Source organism: Lactuca saligna, chromosome 8, assembly GCF_052625555.1.
Source record: "Lactuca saligna cultivar CGN05327 chromosome 8, ASM5262555v1, whole genome shotgun sequence".
Lineage (NCBI taxonomy): Eukaryota > Viridiplantae > Streptophyta > Magnoliopsida > Asterales > Asteraceae > Lactuca > Lactuca saligna.
Window position 1 is genome coordinate 60,747,624 of NC_136424.1, and position 17,284 is coordinate 60,764,907.

Sequence of the window (17,284 nt, forward strand, 5' to 3'; positions counted from 1 at the left end):
CATTTACCATACTAGCATCAAGGTTTCTCTATTCAAAGCCCTCGATGGTCGCAAGTGCATATCACCACTATGCTGGACTGAAGTGGGTGACACGCAACTGGCTAGAGGTCAAGTTCCAGACATCACTCTCACTGGTCCGGAGATCATTCGAGAGACTACTGAGAAGATAGTATAAATCCAAGAAAGACTTAAAGCTTCCAGAGACAGACAAAAAAGCTATGCAAACAAAAGAAGAAAATCCTTGGAATTCTAGGTTGGTGACCATGTCATGTTGAAGGCCTCACCCTAGAAAGGCATGATACACCTCATAAAGCATGGAAAAATAAACCCAAAGTACATAGGACCATTTGAGATTCTTGCTAGAATCGGTCCAGTAGCTTACAAACTCAAATTACCTCAAGAACTCAGTAACATACACCCTACCATTCATGTTTCTAACTTAAATAAGTGCTTATCGAACGAGACTCTTGTAATTCCACCTAATAAAATCGAAATAAATGAGAGCCTCAACTTTGTGGAAGAACCATTATAAATCCTTGACAAGGAGATGAAGAGAACTAAACAAAGTCGTATCTCGATAGTGAAGGTTCGATGGAACACCAAACGAGGACCTGAATTCACCTGGGAACGAGAAGACCAGATGAAACAAAAGTACCCACATCTTTTACCTAGTTTATGAATGTTCACTTTGAAACAAATTTCAGGACGAGATTCCCTCTAACGGGGGGAGGGGGGATAACGTCATAACTGGAAAAATTCAAGATCAATCAAGGTCTAAACTTCACCTATATACTTGTAAGTTCATAATGTAATAGTCTAGGTTGAGTATTGTAACTTATTTTGAAGTAATAAAAATAGAAATTAATTGAGATGAAAAGTAGGGTAAAAAATAAAGTGTTAAATAAACTTGTTTGGGATGAATAAAGTGGTAGATATCGTAACAAGGGTTTCAAAAATATAAAGAACCCCTAAATCCGAGTTATAACGAAGAAGTTATGACCTATCGAAGATCTGCGACAAAATCGGCAAAGCGCTGTAGTGTAAAATGTGAGTTTACAATAAAAATACTTTTTAGTCTTAGGTATCTAAATAAAAGTTGTAGTATATGTTAAACCGTGAACATACATAGAAAGAATGTACAAATCTGACTTCGTATGAAGAAATTATGATTTTTCTAAGATTCGACATAGCAGTACGCAACCTGAAATTCGAAATAAAGATTGAGCGATTTTTAGCCGACACAATCTAAACGAGAATCGAAGGTCTTGTCAATATTAGTACAACGGTAAACATACAGACGAAAAAGGATGTCAGGTGAAGAAGTTATGAATTTTTAACGGATTTTGCTGTCCCGGTCTGTTAAAAATAAAGTTAAAATTAGCCGATAGAGTCTAAACGAAAGTTGTAGAGTATAACCTAACCTACTCTTAGACATAAAGAATGTCGAAAATGGAGCTCGTATGCGAAAGTTATGAATTTTTGATGTTTTGGGCACAAAAACCGAGAACCTTTACATATGCGAGGTCAGGATTCGGCCACGTCGCCCATTCCTCGCAAGATCGCCCCATGTACGACCAAATGACGCATCCGAAACGAAAGTCGAACCAGAATCTGACGCGTGTCCGAAGTTTGATGCGTGCCTTCCCCTTCGCATGCGAGGCGACACTTGTCGCATCTCCCCCTCTCCGGTCTGAGGCTTCGGCCCTATATGTATATATATATATATATATATATATATATATATATATATATATATATATATATATATATATATGTATGTATGTATGTATATATATATATATATATATATATATATATATATATATATATATATATAGATATAGATACCTGGGAAATCTCCCGGTTCCTTTACCATTCTCACACCATTTTTCACATATTCCACCCCCTTAAGCTTCCTTACAACCCCCCCCCCCCCCCCCCCCCCGCCCGAAGTCCCGGTAACATATCTAACACTTGAAGAACATCCCAAGGCACCAAAAGTCCACAAGAAAAGAGTCTTTCGGTTTCTAAATCAACCCTTATAAAGCCCGGTTTTCACCAATAATGTCTCTTTTCTAGCAACAAAGTGTTGTCCAAATCACCACTACTATCAAGTGAGTTTATACCCTTACATTTTCATCTTTATAATATTTTAAGGGGGAAATACAAGGAAATCTTGTATAAGCAACAAAATTATTCAAATAGTTTACGATTGTTATTTTTACTAAAATAAATATACTACTTTACTAGTTCGGGATTTTATACAAAAACAGGCATATAAACTATAATAGATATAGTTTATGAGTCATGTATACTTATCATTACAACTTATGAAATTTAAATATTACTTATATATTCATAATAACTTACGAAAATAAATATATATAAATTGTATTAAATATAATTTAAGAAATATTTACAGTTTATCTATTACAAAGATATTTTTCATCATTCTATACATAACAATCGATGTAGCTTTGTGAGACATACTTCAAATACTTATTTAAGTATAAAACAAGTCCTAAAATTATAACCAGAGTGTCCTGGACGGAGAGCGTGACACTTGTGTATAGATATATACGGGACTGGCAATCCCACACCTGAACTGTTCGTTACAGTTAGGCCGGCAGGCCTGAGGTGACAATTGTCGTACCAATTTCGACGCCTGAAGAACGTTGTGTTCAGGCCATCTTAGGTCATCAAGCATGGTTATAATAACTCACAATTTGGTATTGAATAATACTATTAGTGTATGAATAAGTAAATAACTTTACATAGTTTTATTAAATAATAAAACTACTATACAGTACTTTATAATACAATTGGTAAAGCTAAGTACTTACAATTTCAGAGAATTCATACAAGCATAATATACAAGATATTATTCTATTACAAGTGAAGGATTTATTTCATAGTTTTATGTGAATTAAAACTATATCATACTATTTCAGAACACAATATATATATATATATATATATATATATATATATATATATATATATATATATATATATATATATATACAACAGAAAATATAGGATTTTCTGAGTAAACATACTTACATTTTCAGGGAACAAATGACAGATTTATTTACAAAAATACTTATGAACTCACCAAATTGATTGTTGACGCTCTTTTCAAAACTATTTGTATTTTCAGAAAATTAATAAACAGGTACCCATAAGTTTTGAGGAAGACAGAGTTTCATACAATCATGTCTTTTAATTATACTTTTTGGTGTCAAGTATACGATGATTTGAACACAAATGTAAAGTTATATTATATCAATGTAATGGATGTTATACTTTGATTACTATTATGCAATGTTGTGATACTATACATGAAGTCATCCACCCCCGAATGTTTCCGCCATTCTGGTTTGGGATGTGACAGATTGGTATCAGAGCATTGCTTATAGTGAACTAAGTATATCAAACCACAAAAGATATACAAATATAAATACAAATGGTGTTGTAACGCTCTGACTAAAAATATATATATTTTTTAAATCTAAGTATTTTATTAAAAGTATATGAACATGCATACATACTAGAAACAGTATCACAGTAAAGATTACATAAAAGTATTATGATTGTTGAACAGCACAAGTAGATATTGGGATATATAATCAACTGTGGGATGAATATAGCTTGATCAACTATATGTATCCGAGAAGTGATTAGCATATGCCTAGGAATGGTTGTGCTGTTGCAACAAGTCTAAAAACTTACCAAACTTATAAACTATAAAACCAAACATAAAATACTATAGGAGTATTATGGGATACTATAAAACCACGCGTTTAAATTCTTTCTATGCTTCTTATCCCTATTTATCGTACCGACAACATGGTTGGATTTCATTTACCTGGAGACCCCTACTACCCCAATCAAGGAAATGGAGGTTGGGTTGAGGAAGATTCAGATGAAGAACCAATGGAGGATAGTGAAGAAAAAGATTCAAGTGGCATAGACTCGGAACCATAACTATATAATCCACCACAAGGAGTACAACACCCAGCAACCAGACCACATGTTGAAGGTTCGACACCAGCATGGGGTAAGGAACTATAAAGGTGGAGTCACCAACAAGGACAACGCCCTCCATTTGTATGAACAGAGATTTCTATAACATAAGTAATGGAGGATCATCTGACAGGGCCCTCCTTGTAATAGTACAACACATCACTCGCCAGACTGACCAAGCGAGGATATCAATTAACCGGACACTGGAAGCCAACACCTCTCCACAAGTTAACACTGCAAATCTTCGTCATCTAGACGAAGAACATGGTCAAACTAGGAACCTTGTAGTATCACTTCAAAGAGAGATGATGGCTGCCCAAGCTAAGATAAGAGCACTTAAAGAACATCAGACTACACTGAAGAGCATTTGAAAGGAAAGGAACACCATGAGGCAGAATCCAGTACTCGGTGTAGTACCCGACGCAAGATGTTTTCAAAAGATGTTTTTTAAAAAATGTTTGAGATTCTTTTTGCTTTTCCAGCCTCAAAAGTTCAAAAAGACACAAAAAATCACAGATGTATGACTTTTGCAAATGTCAGTTTTTATGCTTTGATAAAAGTTGTTTTTAAAAATACTTTATCGCTTACCAAACAACTTTTGGAATTTTATAACTTTTTGAAAAAGTTAAAAGTCAAAAAACCATTTTAAAAGGAAAAACAAACACCTCGTGATACAATCGCATCAAAATATAACATTGATGACATTAGGAATTTTATAATTGTCGAAAATTGGTAGATAATTTTTTTTGAGAAATGACTCATCAATGAGATAATTGGTAGAAAATTGGTACAACATATTTACTATTATATATTTAAAATCACAATCGTCGTATTTATGTGTTTTTGCAAATAGCCAAAAAACTAGATTATTTCTGTATATCTTTCAAAATCAGGCGACCATTTTTGTAAATATCCCAATCTTAAGGGTTACGGGGTGATAGCGTGAAGAAGTATGATGGTTAATAATGAAACTCTGAAACTTGAGTAAATATATAAAGGATTATAATTACTTCCTTATTGTTTTCATTCTCTCGTTAATCGATCCGAAAGAGTCAACGGTACTTACCTACTCAAATTGATCCAATGTAAAAGAACATATTAAGGAATCCTATGGAGATGAAGTATAAGCTTGCAATGTAAAGAGCTAAAAAGGGTTTCTGCTAAAGTGTGATGTTTCTGGGGATCTGAGGTACGTTCCTCAAATTGATAAATTGATGAATTATAAGTTACCAAGAAAGAAACGGAAGTGTTAATGAAGTTTTTTTTTTTTTTTTTTTTTTTTTTTTTTTTTTTTTTTTTTTTTTTTTTTTTTAATAAATTTATTGAGTAAATTTTATCAAATAGTTAAAAAAAATGTCGGCCAGGAATGTGAGAAACGTATTTTGACCTAATTTAGTCAAAGTTGTGAAGTTTTTGAATTAGTGTAGTAGATGATCAAATTAAACAATCTGTGAAGTTAATATACTGTTGTGTATGTTATAAATGAATGGAATTTGGAGGAAAATGACTAATGACGTGTGTATGGGTTGTGGATACAAAAAGAAAGTGAAACAGGGAGTTGGTCCTTTGTCGCGCTCCTGTGTGTTTGCTGAGCAAATCCAAGTATGCTTGCCCCAACTTGAATTTGTATATTGCTACACTTAAGCACCAAATACTTATGAAACTCATTATTAGTACATAACATCATAATTTGATCAAAGGTACTAGTCATTTACTGATTACCAATCGTGGTGTTTCAAATCGAGTCTGGTTAGTGATGCAAATACTCCTTTTGGTGTAAACATAGGTTTTGGTGAGTTCAAGGTAACCTTTTTAAAACGGATACAAGTTATAGGTGTTGGTGGATATTGGAAAAGCATAACTTCATAAAATAAGCCTTCTGAAACCTATAATGTCCCAGTTGGATGTTTACACAATGGGAGTAAATCAATAGACTTATACTTAATGATGATTACGAATGTGAATTTTAGTAGATTGTATGATTGTAAAAGTTGTAATACAGTGACTTAGTGATTTTCTCTTTAAAATTGTAATATATGTCCTCTTGTCTTACGAGAGACAAATGTTGACATCAAATTATAAATGTGAACATATATCTTGCTCTCCAAAGAGAATTGAATCTAGGCACCCATGATATGAGTGTGAAGTTTCCTAGAGGATCAGAATGGTGAAGATGAAAATGGGACTGTTTAGGAAATCAAGATTGAAGTAACTTTGTTGTTTATTGATACTCCGCTAAACAAGAAATTATGTAGTAGGATCTATTCAATTGACTCATGGGGTGTACTCTTAGCATGAACTGAAGAGGAGAGGCTATTTGTAAACAAAGTGACCAACTTTATTCACACAATAGAAGGGAATCATTGGGATCTGAACTTTGAAAGAAACAAAATTAAATTATTGAGTTTAGAAAGGGAGTCTGCTAAATTTTTTTTCTTTTTTCTGGGAAACTTGCTTCTTGTCGTATAAGAAAAATAATATGTAGAATTAAAAGTAAAACATTAGTTTGTGTAACTCACTTTACCTATATCAGTTCATGCCTATCTTTAGAATTCTCACTTGTATTAGACTTCAAAGGAGTTTTTACGACCGAAAAATGAAAAAGTAAATGTAAGGACTGGTTATGAGATTTTCTACATGGTAACCTGTTACTTCAACTGTGAGCAGTTATGAGTTCTGAAAAGATTTTTCTACATGATATAACAGGTTTTACTGAAAATTAGTCACATCTCTCGGTATAAAGTTCATTTCATTGAGGTGCGCAAACCACATACATTCTATCTCAACAAATCCATGGCATCTTCATCATCTTCTCCTTCTGCTCCGGCATTTTCTTCTCAATCATGGAAGTACCATGTTTTTCTTAGCTTTAGAGGAGAAGATACTCGCAGGAATTTTGTAGATCATCTCTACTCAGCTCTTGAACAGCAAGGGATCTACACCTACAAGGACGAAGAAACACTTCCTCGAGGCAAATCGATCGGTCCATCTCTTATGAAAGCTATAGAAGAATCTCAGATTGCTGTCATCATATTCTCAGAGAACTATGCAGACTCTTCATGGTGCTTAGATGAACTTGCATATATTATGAAATGCAAGGATACAAAAAGCCAAATCATTATCCCCATATTCTATGGTGTGGATCCCTCTGATGTACGAAAACAAAAACGAAAATACGGAGAAGCATTTGCCAAACATGAGTTAGAGAACAAGAAGAAAGCTAAATCTTGGGGACAAGCAGTTACGGAGGACCTTTGGGGATGGCTCTTTAACCCCCGAGAACAAAACCGAAAATACAGAGAAGCATTTGCTAAACATGAGTTGGAGAACAAAACCAAGGTTGAGTCTTGGAGAAAAGCACTTGTGGATGCAAGTAACCTTTCTGGATGGGAACCCAAGCATGTTGCCAACGGGTAATGTTCTTTTTTGTTTTTGTACTTTTTATGCCTAGAATATGCATGCTCTACAACTCACCGACACTTGTACCTTGTAAGCCTAATTAAAGTTATGATGGACTTCATTGACTTCTAAATCTAATTACTTACTTAACGCATCGCTTCAAGCTACAACAAAAAATCCATCTTGCTTTGTTTTTTGCTATTTGAAAGTATTCAATGTGTCCCAAGAAAAATGCTACATATAGTTGTGATATTAACTTTAAAGGTCCTATTTTGAGACTGAAATTTTATGGAGCATTAAACACAGTAGTCTTTTGTCAATTCGAGTATGTGTTAATAATCCTTGTATATCCAATGTATAGGCATGAATCAAGGGTTATCAAAGAAATTGTTGACACGATTTCACATAGGTTGCAATTAGTACCCTTAAGTGCCAATAAGAATTTGGTCGGAATGGCGGCTCGGATGCAACGTTTGAAATTAGAGTTACAAATTGGGTCGGGAGGTGTGCGCATGATCGGAATATGGGGGGTTGGGGGTGGTGGTAAGACTACTCTTGCATCTTCCATTTATGATGAGATCTCTAGCAATTTCGATGGGTGTTGCTTTGTGAAAAATATCCGGGAGAAATCAAGCAAGAATGGTTTGGTAAGCTTGCAAAAAAAACTTATTTCTGGCGTTTTGAAACAAAAGGAAGTACAGGAATTAGAGAGAGTTGAGGAAGGAAGACGCATGATAATTGATAGATTATGCCATAGAAAGGTCTTTATTGTTCTTGATGATGTCGATAAGCTTGACCAACTAGAAGCGTTAGCTGGATCACATGAATGGTTTGGTGAAGGAAGCCGAATAATAATCACAACTAGAGATGAGCATGTATTAAATGCAAACAGAGTCGATGTTAAGCACAATATTAGCTTGTTAAACAATGATGAAGCTATTAAGCTCTTTCGCAAGCATGCACGCCGGGATTACACATCCATGGAAGAATATGAGCAGCTTATAAAAGAGGTGGTCTCTTATGCTGGTGGGCTTCCATTAGCACTTGCAGTTCTTGGTTCCTTTCTATGTGACAAAAACATTAATGAGTGGAGGAGTGCGTTAGCCAGGCTGAAAGAGATTCCAAATGATAACATTGTGGAAACACTAAAAATCAGCTTTGATGGACTTACAAAGGTTGAAAGAGAGTTGTTCCTTGATATTGCATGTTTCTTTAGGGGGAGGGAGAAAGACGAGGCAATGGAGATACTTGAGGCTTGTGGTTTTCATCCAGTTATAGGAGTGAAGGTGTTAATACAAAAGGCTCTCATAACTATTTCAAAAGATGGACATTTTGAGATGCATGATCTGGTGCAAGAAATGGGACACCACATTGTTAGAGGGGAACGTCCTAACAATCCTGAAAAACATAGCAGAGTTTGGAAGGAGGAAGATGTTGCAAAAATATGTGATATAGATGCAACCAAGGTAATGTTTAAGCTAAGCTTTGCATGATATATTATGTATGTATAAACAAACATTTTTGAATTAATCCTGACACTATTTTGTTCCTCTATCACAGGAACTTGACAATATTGAAGCAATTATAATGGTTTTCCGGTTTCAGCCAGCAAAAAATCAAGAACAAGATCTTCATTCGGTTGTTGCATACATGAAGAACCTTCGGTATATAGAATCGTTTGGTGATCCTGCAAAATCATTGTTTAATGACATTCCACTAAGGGAGCTTTGTTGTCTTATATTGTTCTCGGGTTCGCAAAACCAACTTTGGGAGGGTTGTAAGGTAATTCTTATTGTTTGTCACTTTATCTAATTAACAGATGATAACAAAGTTGATGATGAATAATCTGATGTTGATGTGTATCACTTCTGTGACTGTCCTTGGTCTTAATAATTATAAAATATTCAAAATATAACTTGTTTATTGATATATTATTCATTGTAATCCATGGTATTTATGTAAATACCCATCCTCCGTCTAAATATCCTTTTGTCTTAACATAGATACAAATTTCCTTTTGTTTTTCAAAAATAAATTCTATGTTACTATTTAGGTAAAATTTTAATCTATTTTTTGTTGATTATATTATAGATATCTTATTAACCAGTTGAACACTTCAGATGATTTCCATTTGCGGATGGAAGGAACTAGTATTTCTGTCTAATTATTATATCACATATAAAAAGTCTATAGCTGTGTTTGTCTGTCTCTGTGCGTGCCATTTTCCTCAGAATCTTATCACCTTGATACATTTTTGACTTGTTTGCACTTGTATTCAACAGTTGCTGCCAAGTTTGAAGTTATTGAGAATTTGTGATATGTATAACCTAATCATGACACCAGATTTTAATGGCCTTCCAAATCTTGAAAGATTCCGTGTGTAGAAGAAATTCATCCTTCAATTGGCTACTTGGAAAAGCTTGTTTTCTTATCTATAGAACAATGTGGGGGTCTTGATATGTTTCCACCCATTATGGGATTAAAGAAACTCAAGACCCTTTCATTCAAAGGGCACCTCAAATTTGTTCAGTTTCCAAAGATCCAACAAAAGAAGATGGAGAATTTACCACATCTTAATTTGGATAATAGTGGTGATCATGAGGTTGCATCCTACATAGAATCGTGTTCAAAAATTTTTGTTAATTGTTGGAGGTGTGGTTGCAGCAATCTTCCTGGTGTAGAATGTTGTGTTGAGGAGCCTTGTTTATGTCGGTTAGGGTTTTTTCACAACTTGCAAGAACTTCGTTTCTTAAGGAAGTTGGATCTCTGCTGGAGCAATTTGGGAGATGAAGACATAGGCTCTGATGTTTTAGAGTTTCCCAACTTACAAGAACTCAATCTATATGGAAATAAGTTTTCACAGTTAAGTTTTAGTTGCTTGCGATTTCCTCGGCTCAAATGGCTCGACGTGTCATTCTGCAAAGAACTTGTAGAATTATCAGAGCTGCCACAAAGTATAGCTATTGTTATAGCGGATTATTGTGACTCGCTTGAAAGCTTTCGAGATATCTCAAACTGTAAATGGTTGTGGAAAGTCTCACTTCGAGGGGACAACAAAGTAGGTCCACTTGTTGGTGAGATATTACTAGACTCCATGCTCCAGGTACCTTTTGAATTTCAATCTTTATCATAATAATTAATCCAAACATACAAATAAATGAATATGTGTTTTCCATGGCAGGGGAATGCTATTGACAATCATTTTATCAGTTTTAGTATTCTGCATCAGATTCCAAAGGGGTTTGCAGGCAGGTTCTTTAGAGGGAAAACATTTACAAAGCATCCCCCACATGCTATTTGGAACCTATTTGATGACGACACGTTTAGACTGCGTCTTCCAGATGATTGGTGCAATGACTTTTGTGGGCTTTTAATACGTGTTGTTACCATTGTCAGACATCTGGATATAGATGTAATCATCAAGCACTATCCAGATGAAGAAGATTCTGGGTTTGAGATTTGGCAGGAGTCTAATGAGGTACCAGAGCCTGAATATGGTGGAGATGTTAGGACACACGTGGGATATGTTTCCTTTTGTTCTTTGAGGCGGACTACATCATTGAGTCCATCATACAATATTATTTCATTTTCCATAAAGAGCAGTTGGTCTTCGTTTGCAGCTGAGCTTGTTCCTAGAAAAAGTAAGGATGATCCCATGCAAACAACAAAAGTTTCAACAGATTCCTCAGAATTTTGGGATGAGGAAAATGATGAGTATAAGGCATTTATTATCCAAGATGATTCAAAGTCTTATATCAATATTATATGGCAATATAACATCTAACAAAACCCGTACACCAATAGATATCTCGACTCTTTGCCAGTTTGTATAGTCCGCACTCTGAACTTATGATTGTGATTACACTGCAATATACATTGAGAAATAAATTGCAAATGGAGGAGAACAAATGTCCTGAAGATGATTGCATATCACAGTAAAAACTCCTGATTTGATACCATAAAATATTTTGAGTATTGAAAGAGAATGATTTGTATATAATCTTTAGCTAATTCATATGACTACACTTTGTATTTATAAAGGAAAGCACTACTTCTATTCCATGACAGGGTTTATTTGCCAAATTGTAAACTTTTATTCCTTCGATTGAAACTGAAATAAAAAAGAAATACCAAAGGTTCTTGGCTTTTGAAAGGCCAAGTCTCTCCCGAGTGATCTCTCACACAACTAGTTTTGTTCAAAGATACGTACCCTCAAATACAAGACTTGTACTTATACTCTACTAAACTGAAATAACATGTAAAATAACCTAAAATCACTTAACCTTTGCATTAGCTTGTTTGAACACATCTAAACAGCATTGACCAATGTACTTTACCTCTATATGCATATATGATCCTCTATTTGAAATACACCAGGCCAATAGTAATAGTAATTAATTACTACTAGAAATTAATATTCAATATAAATCACAAGGTAGACATGATGTATGGTGCCAGTTTATTATAACATAATGAGGCTATTTAGGTCTTTCATAGACATGCATATCACGTATATTCTAGCTCAGCCCTTTCATCATTTTATTTCTTTATTGCAGGCAAATGACAAGATTAAATAGATAATACATCAAGGTTCTTCATCATGTTATCCTAAGCTTGTTGAAAACATGAAGCCAAAGTTCCTTTATGTGCCCCTCTTCTATCACCAACATGTTGAAGGGCCTAATTATCTTTCTAATAAGTTGCAACTTATTTGTTGGTCTTGTTATCCTACAAATTTGATAGCCAGTTTCCAACCCAAGAGGCTTGTTGCTCTACGGTTGCATCGGAGATTGCAAGAACAATTTTGGAGGGGTTGTCAGATAAATATTGTTTCTTTGGTTAACATATAAAATTTGTGGATCCTGTATTAAAAGTCTGTCTAGTTTATGCTATAGTTTTTTCGTAGATATATTGGTGTAATTGCTTATTGTGGCATTGAGTATTGGTCCTATTAAGCAAATTTAGTATAGTTGTACAATATATATTAGTTAATGTGTGCAAAGCACCTGATAATCTCATGAGTAGAATCTGATATGAAACCTACTTATTCCCTCATATTTCAGAACATTATATCATCTATGTATTCCTACATATCACTACAAGAAAAAGAGTTTCATAGGCTGACATAATCAATATCAATAGTCAATAATTAGTCTTTGATGATGTAACACCCCATTTATTAAATAATTAAAGAGATAAACTTAATGAACGAATAATAGCCCTAAAATAAATAATTATATATCAAAGGTTGGTCTCGAAAGGCTAATTGTCATAATACTAGAAGTTTGGGGTTAAAAGTGTAAGTTTCGGACTTAGGTTGTAAATATTTATGAAGACAGGGGCTCCGTGGTAATTATTTGGATTTAATTTGAAAGGAAAAGAGGTGGAAGGGATGAATATGTCATAATTAAGATATTGGGGGCTATAGGGGTATCATAGGGAGCTGAATTGTAAAGATTTTAGAAGATATGGGTTGTTTGTTAATTTATGGGACTTGATTTGAAAAGGATTTTCGAGGTCAGGGTTTAAATGGTAAATTCTAGGATATGTTCGGAAATAATTCTGGTGGGGAGGGGCTGATATGGTTAAAATGGGCAGAAGTTTGATGAACACGGTTACACCCGCTACCCCTCTCATGCAGCCTCCATATATATGGTTAGGTGTATTAGAACCTAACCCTAAATGATAACACTCAGCCGCCACCTTATAACTTCTAGTCGCCGGCCGCCACCCTCATCTTCAGCCGCTTCTTCCTCCATCGTCGAGACCCTAAACCATCGTTGTGCCCCTGCTATCGGTGACAAGGAAGACCACTGGTGAAGCCGTGAGCGCCACTGCCACCTTTCCGTCGTTCTTCTTCTTTTTATACTCTTCTGTTGCCGCTCAAGCCCTACTCGGCCATTGCTGGTCCGTTCCGACCACCTTTTGCTTCCGAGATCGTCCCACAGCAGCAAGTCACGGCTACTCCCCGCTAATACAACTCACATTCGATTGTTACGGTCGAGATTCACCATCGCGAGGTTGTTGTTGTTGTCTCACAGCTGACGGAGGGTGTTGTGTTCGTCATTATTGCTGCTTGCCTGTTGCCACGCCGTCGGTCTCATCATCGCCCCTTCCTCCGTCTTTCTCTTGTTGCGTCTCAGGCCACTGTTACCGTGTTGGAGCCATAAAACCACCGAGACCATTGTCGGTGTACTCACCTTGTTGCTCCGGTTATCGTTTACCACCCTAAGGGGTTGTTGTGTGCGCATAAGCAGGCCTTTTGCCGAGTAATGTCGTGAAGAACCACCATGGCAGCCGGTCATGGTGGTTATTGCAGTTAACGCCGCCATCAACCGTTGTTGCCGTCGTTGTGCGCCATTGGGAGGGTGGCTAGGTGCTTGTAAACAGAAGCATGGGTAGGTGTGTTTCCATTATTGGTGTGTATGTGTGTATGGTGTTGTTTGGCCGGAAAATCGGGAAAAGCCACCACCACCATCGTGAGGTGGTGGCTACCACCACCTGCCACCGCCAACCAACCTGCCACTAGGGTGGTTGTGTGTGTGTTACTTTTGGTATTTCCATTGTAAATTGTAACAAAAAATGGAATAATAAGAAAGAAACCCTAACCACCACCGTGAGGTGGTGGGTGTCGCCTCCTGCCGCCACCAGCCACCGTGTTGGGTGGCGGTGTGCTTGTTGGTGTTTGGATGTCGTTTGGGAAGTTTGGATAAGGGACTAAAACCCTAATGGGCCTAATAAACCCTAATGGGCCCAATGAAGCTTAATGGGCCTAAAAGCCTAAACATGTGACTAATGGGCCTAGTGAAACCCTAATGGGCCTAATAAACCTTAATTGATCAAAAGACCTAACTATTTGGCCAATTGGGCTAAGATGGCGTTGGAAACCCTAATTAGGGTTTAGAAAACCCTAATATTGGTTTATGGGCTTGGACCTATCGGGACCCACATTTGGGCCATTTGAATGGAATTATGTAATAAGCCCAACTTCACCATATGATATACCTAGTAGAGTAATGGAATTAATAGATTAAGTTGTTAATGGATTAAGTGAGAAACACCTAACCCTAATTATCATTTTATGTGAAACCCTAGTTTCACTTGGGCTTTGTGTTGAGCCTTTCTATTGGATTTTGGGGTTTGGCCCAATAATGGGCCATCCAAGAATAATCAATAGACCATAATAATTAGATGGGCTTTAGGGTAGGGCCCATATGAGGTTGGGGCAAATTTGGAAAATTAGGCCATAGATGAGCCATAGTTTGGGCCTAGATGATTATGTGACATTGGGCCATTGAAATGCCAAGTGTATGGACTAGACTAAATGGTTGGGCCTTTGAATAAGACCGTGTAAAGGTTTGGGCCCAATTTGGAAAATTGGGCCATATGTTAGGCTTTGACTCACAATTGACTTTTGGGCCTTTAGATTAGGCCTTGGGCTTGGATAAAGCTAAGTTAGGGGTAAAGTAGTATTTACCCCAAAGTATGTATTTATGTTTATGTGTTGGAGCCCAATTATTAATTGGGTGATATTTTGATATTGACAGTTCGGGAATCTTTCATCCAGCAGCTGGGGGTTATGTCTATGGGACTTCAGCAATGTGAGGTGAGTTATCTTCCAGTAGAGGTGGGTCTAAGGCACCAATGTCGGCCCATTAATAGGTGACTATGTATGAGATGATTGTCTTTGTCATAATTGTCTGGTTTGCAACTATCTGATATGCTCTATGTGCTAGGATGCTCTGTTATATGTGTTAGTAGTTTTTAGGGGTGAAATAGCCCCCAGATACCGGTTGAAAGATACCGAAGGGGTCGTCAGAACCCATGCATGCCTAGCAGTACGTTATGTTTTGTTATTATGTGGTAGTGGTAGGGGTGAAATAGTCCCCTGGTTACCGGTTGAAAGATACCGAAGGGGAGGTTAGCTCCCGGTTACCGGTTGAAAGATAGCAAATGGGTAGGTCGGGTACCCAGATATGCTTGATAGTATATTTATGTATGTTATGCTATGTTATTATGTGGTAATGATAGGGGTGAAACCATCCCCAGATACCGGTTAAAAGATACCGAAGGGGTAGGCCGACACCCAAATATGCTTGGCAGTATGTGTATTGTATGGTATGTGGTATGATGGGGGAACTCACTAAGCTTTGTGCTTACGGTTTTGAATTTTGGCTTCAGGTACTTCATTTTAAAAGGAAAGGAGTCGGCTTGATCACAACGCATCACCCCGTGTTTTCCGTAGACGAGATCTTTGGGATTACACTCTGATATGGTTTTATGATACCATGTTTTGATTATTGACACTTTGATTTTGACATTATGTATTATTATGAATGATTTTATACTGATAGTTTTATGTAATAACTTAATTAAAACGAAATTTTTGGCCTGTATTTTTGTGATGTTACAAGTTGGTATAAGATCCTTGGTTTGAGGGATTCGGGCACACTCTCAGGTGTGTTTGAACTTAAACTAAGGACCTGGAATGAACATTTTCAAAAGTAAAACCCTTTTTATAAAAAGAAATTTGAAAAGAGAAAAGAACTTTGAAAAGAACAAGGTGTGTTAGGGCTAAGGATCTAAGAGGATGCCTTATATGCCTATTATATGTGCTTGTAGACTTGCATGCTAGTACTGATCAGTCGGTGATACGATAGCCTGTTTAGGTTATGTCTGATTGTATGAGCCTTTGAATTGCATGTATAGATTCCTGATTAGAGGATATGATGGTTTGATTGGAATATTTTGGTTAGATTTTCCATTGCCTACATGTTGCTTGTTTTGTGCTTTGTGGGACTCTTAGTAATGTGAGCTAGCTATTAAGTGAATATGCTAAGTTACATGTGGCACAAACTGGATAATCTCAAAGTGATAGATTTGACCCTATTGCGCAACTTTTGTCTGAGTCCAACCGTTCTAGGGATGGGTCTATTACTCGAAGGATTATCTGATCTTTGTTGCATGTGGCTATATTCATGAGGTAGCCCATTGACATTATTGGGAATCTTTCAACAGCTGAGGACTGGGTGGATACAGGAACCTAGGAAAACCTAGGATATGTTTCAGTGGGTTAGTAGTGAGGCTCAGTGAGACTTGGGTGTACTAGTTTGAGGAAGTGACTTAGAGGATTCATGAGGATTGTTGAGGAAAGTAAGGATAGGTGTGGAAGGTAGTATTGGGCCCATACTACTGAAAGCACGAGATCCATACTCGAATTGGTGAGAGTCTTGGAGAATCTGAGAAGCTTCGGGGAAGAGTTTGTGACCTAGTTTGGGGACAGAGGATGTTCCAGCTGTTGCAGCTTAGCCATTGGTTGTGAGCTAGTGAGCGTGGCAGGGTGTCAGACCCTGAAGGATATGATTTCCAAAAGGTTGCAAATGCGAGATCGAATTAGAGCACTTTGAGAAGAGAGGTTCATGACAGGTACGTATACTAGAGGGTCCTGGGAAGAGGCCCGTCACCTCCGATCATCGGGTGAAAGGCCAGCAGGGACGGATTCAGTGCAGCACGTACGAGAAAGTGCACAAGGGAGTTTGTCACCCCCAAGGGTTTAGGCTGCTACAGGTGTGGCAGGGTTGATCATGTCAGCTAAAGGTGATCAGTATTCCTCCATATATTACGGGTATATCATCTTCTACTGCTAATAGATGGATGATGGGAATATGTATCACTTTGGAATTGTGAGTAAGTTTGGATATGCCAGATCTCGGGTCATATTTCTGCCAGTATTTGGGTTATCAAGGATCACATATGTCATCCTGCATGCCAAAAAGTCCTTGATGAACCCACAGAGCGACACATTTTACGGAGTGGGTTCCGCGTGGATCGTTATCATTCCAGATCTTTGTCGGGATTT

The 17,284-nt window shown here is 36.8% G+C and overlaps 1 protein-coding gene across 1 annotated transcript; it reads left to right on the plus strand.

The window, feature by feature from the left end:
* Nucleotides 1–5,064: 5,064 nt before the first annotated feature.
* Nucleotides 5,065–11,611, plus strand: LOC145011275 (TMV resistance protein N-like). Its single transcript, XM_078969961.1, has 6 exons — nt 5,065–5,215; nt 6,733–7,439; nt 7,787–8,891; nt 8,986–9,207; nt 9,708–10,528; nt 10,607–11,611. The coding sequence occupies exons 2-5, from the start codon at nt 6,820–6,822 to the stop codon at nt 9,807–9,809; spliced, it is 2,049 nt and encodes a 682-aa protein (XP_078826087.1). The 5' UTR covers nt 5,065–5,215; nt 6,733–6,819; the 3' UTR covers nt 9,810–10,528; nt 10,607–11,611.
* The last annotated feature ends 5,673 nt before the right edge of the window (nt 11,612–17,284 follow it).

Excerpts from the sequence above, each read along its gene's own strand:
- LOC145011275 (XM_078969961.1), top strand. The coding sequence starts at position 6,820 with ATGGCATCTTCATCATCTTCTCCTTCTGCTCCGGCATTTTCTTCTCAA. Across the intron at positions 7,440-7,786 it reads CCCAAGCATGTTGCCAACGG|GCATGAATCAAGGGTTATCA; the intron begins GTAATGTTCTTT and ends TCCAATGTATAG. Across the intron at positions 9,208-9,707 it reads AACTTTGGGAGGGTTGTAAG|TTGCTGCCAAGTTTGAAGTT; the intron begins GTAATTCTTATT and ends TGTATTCAACAG.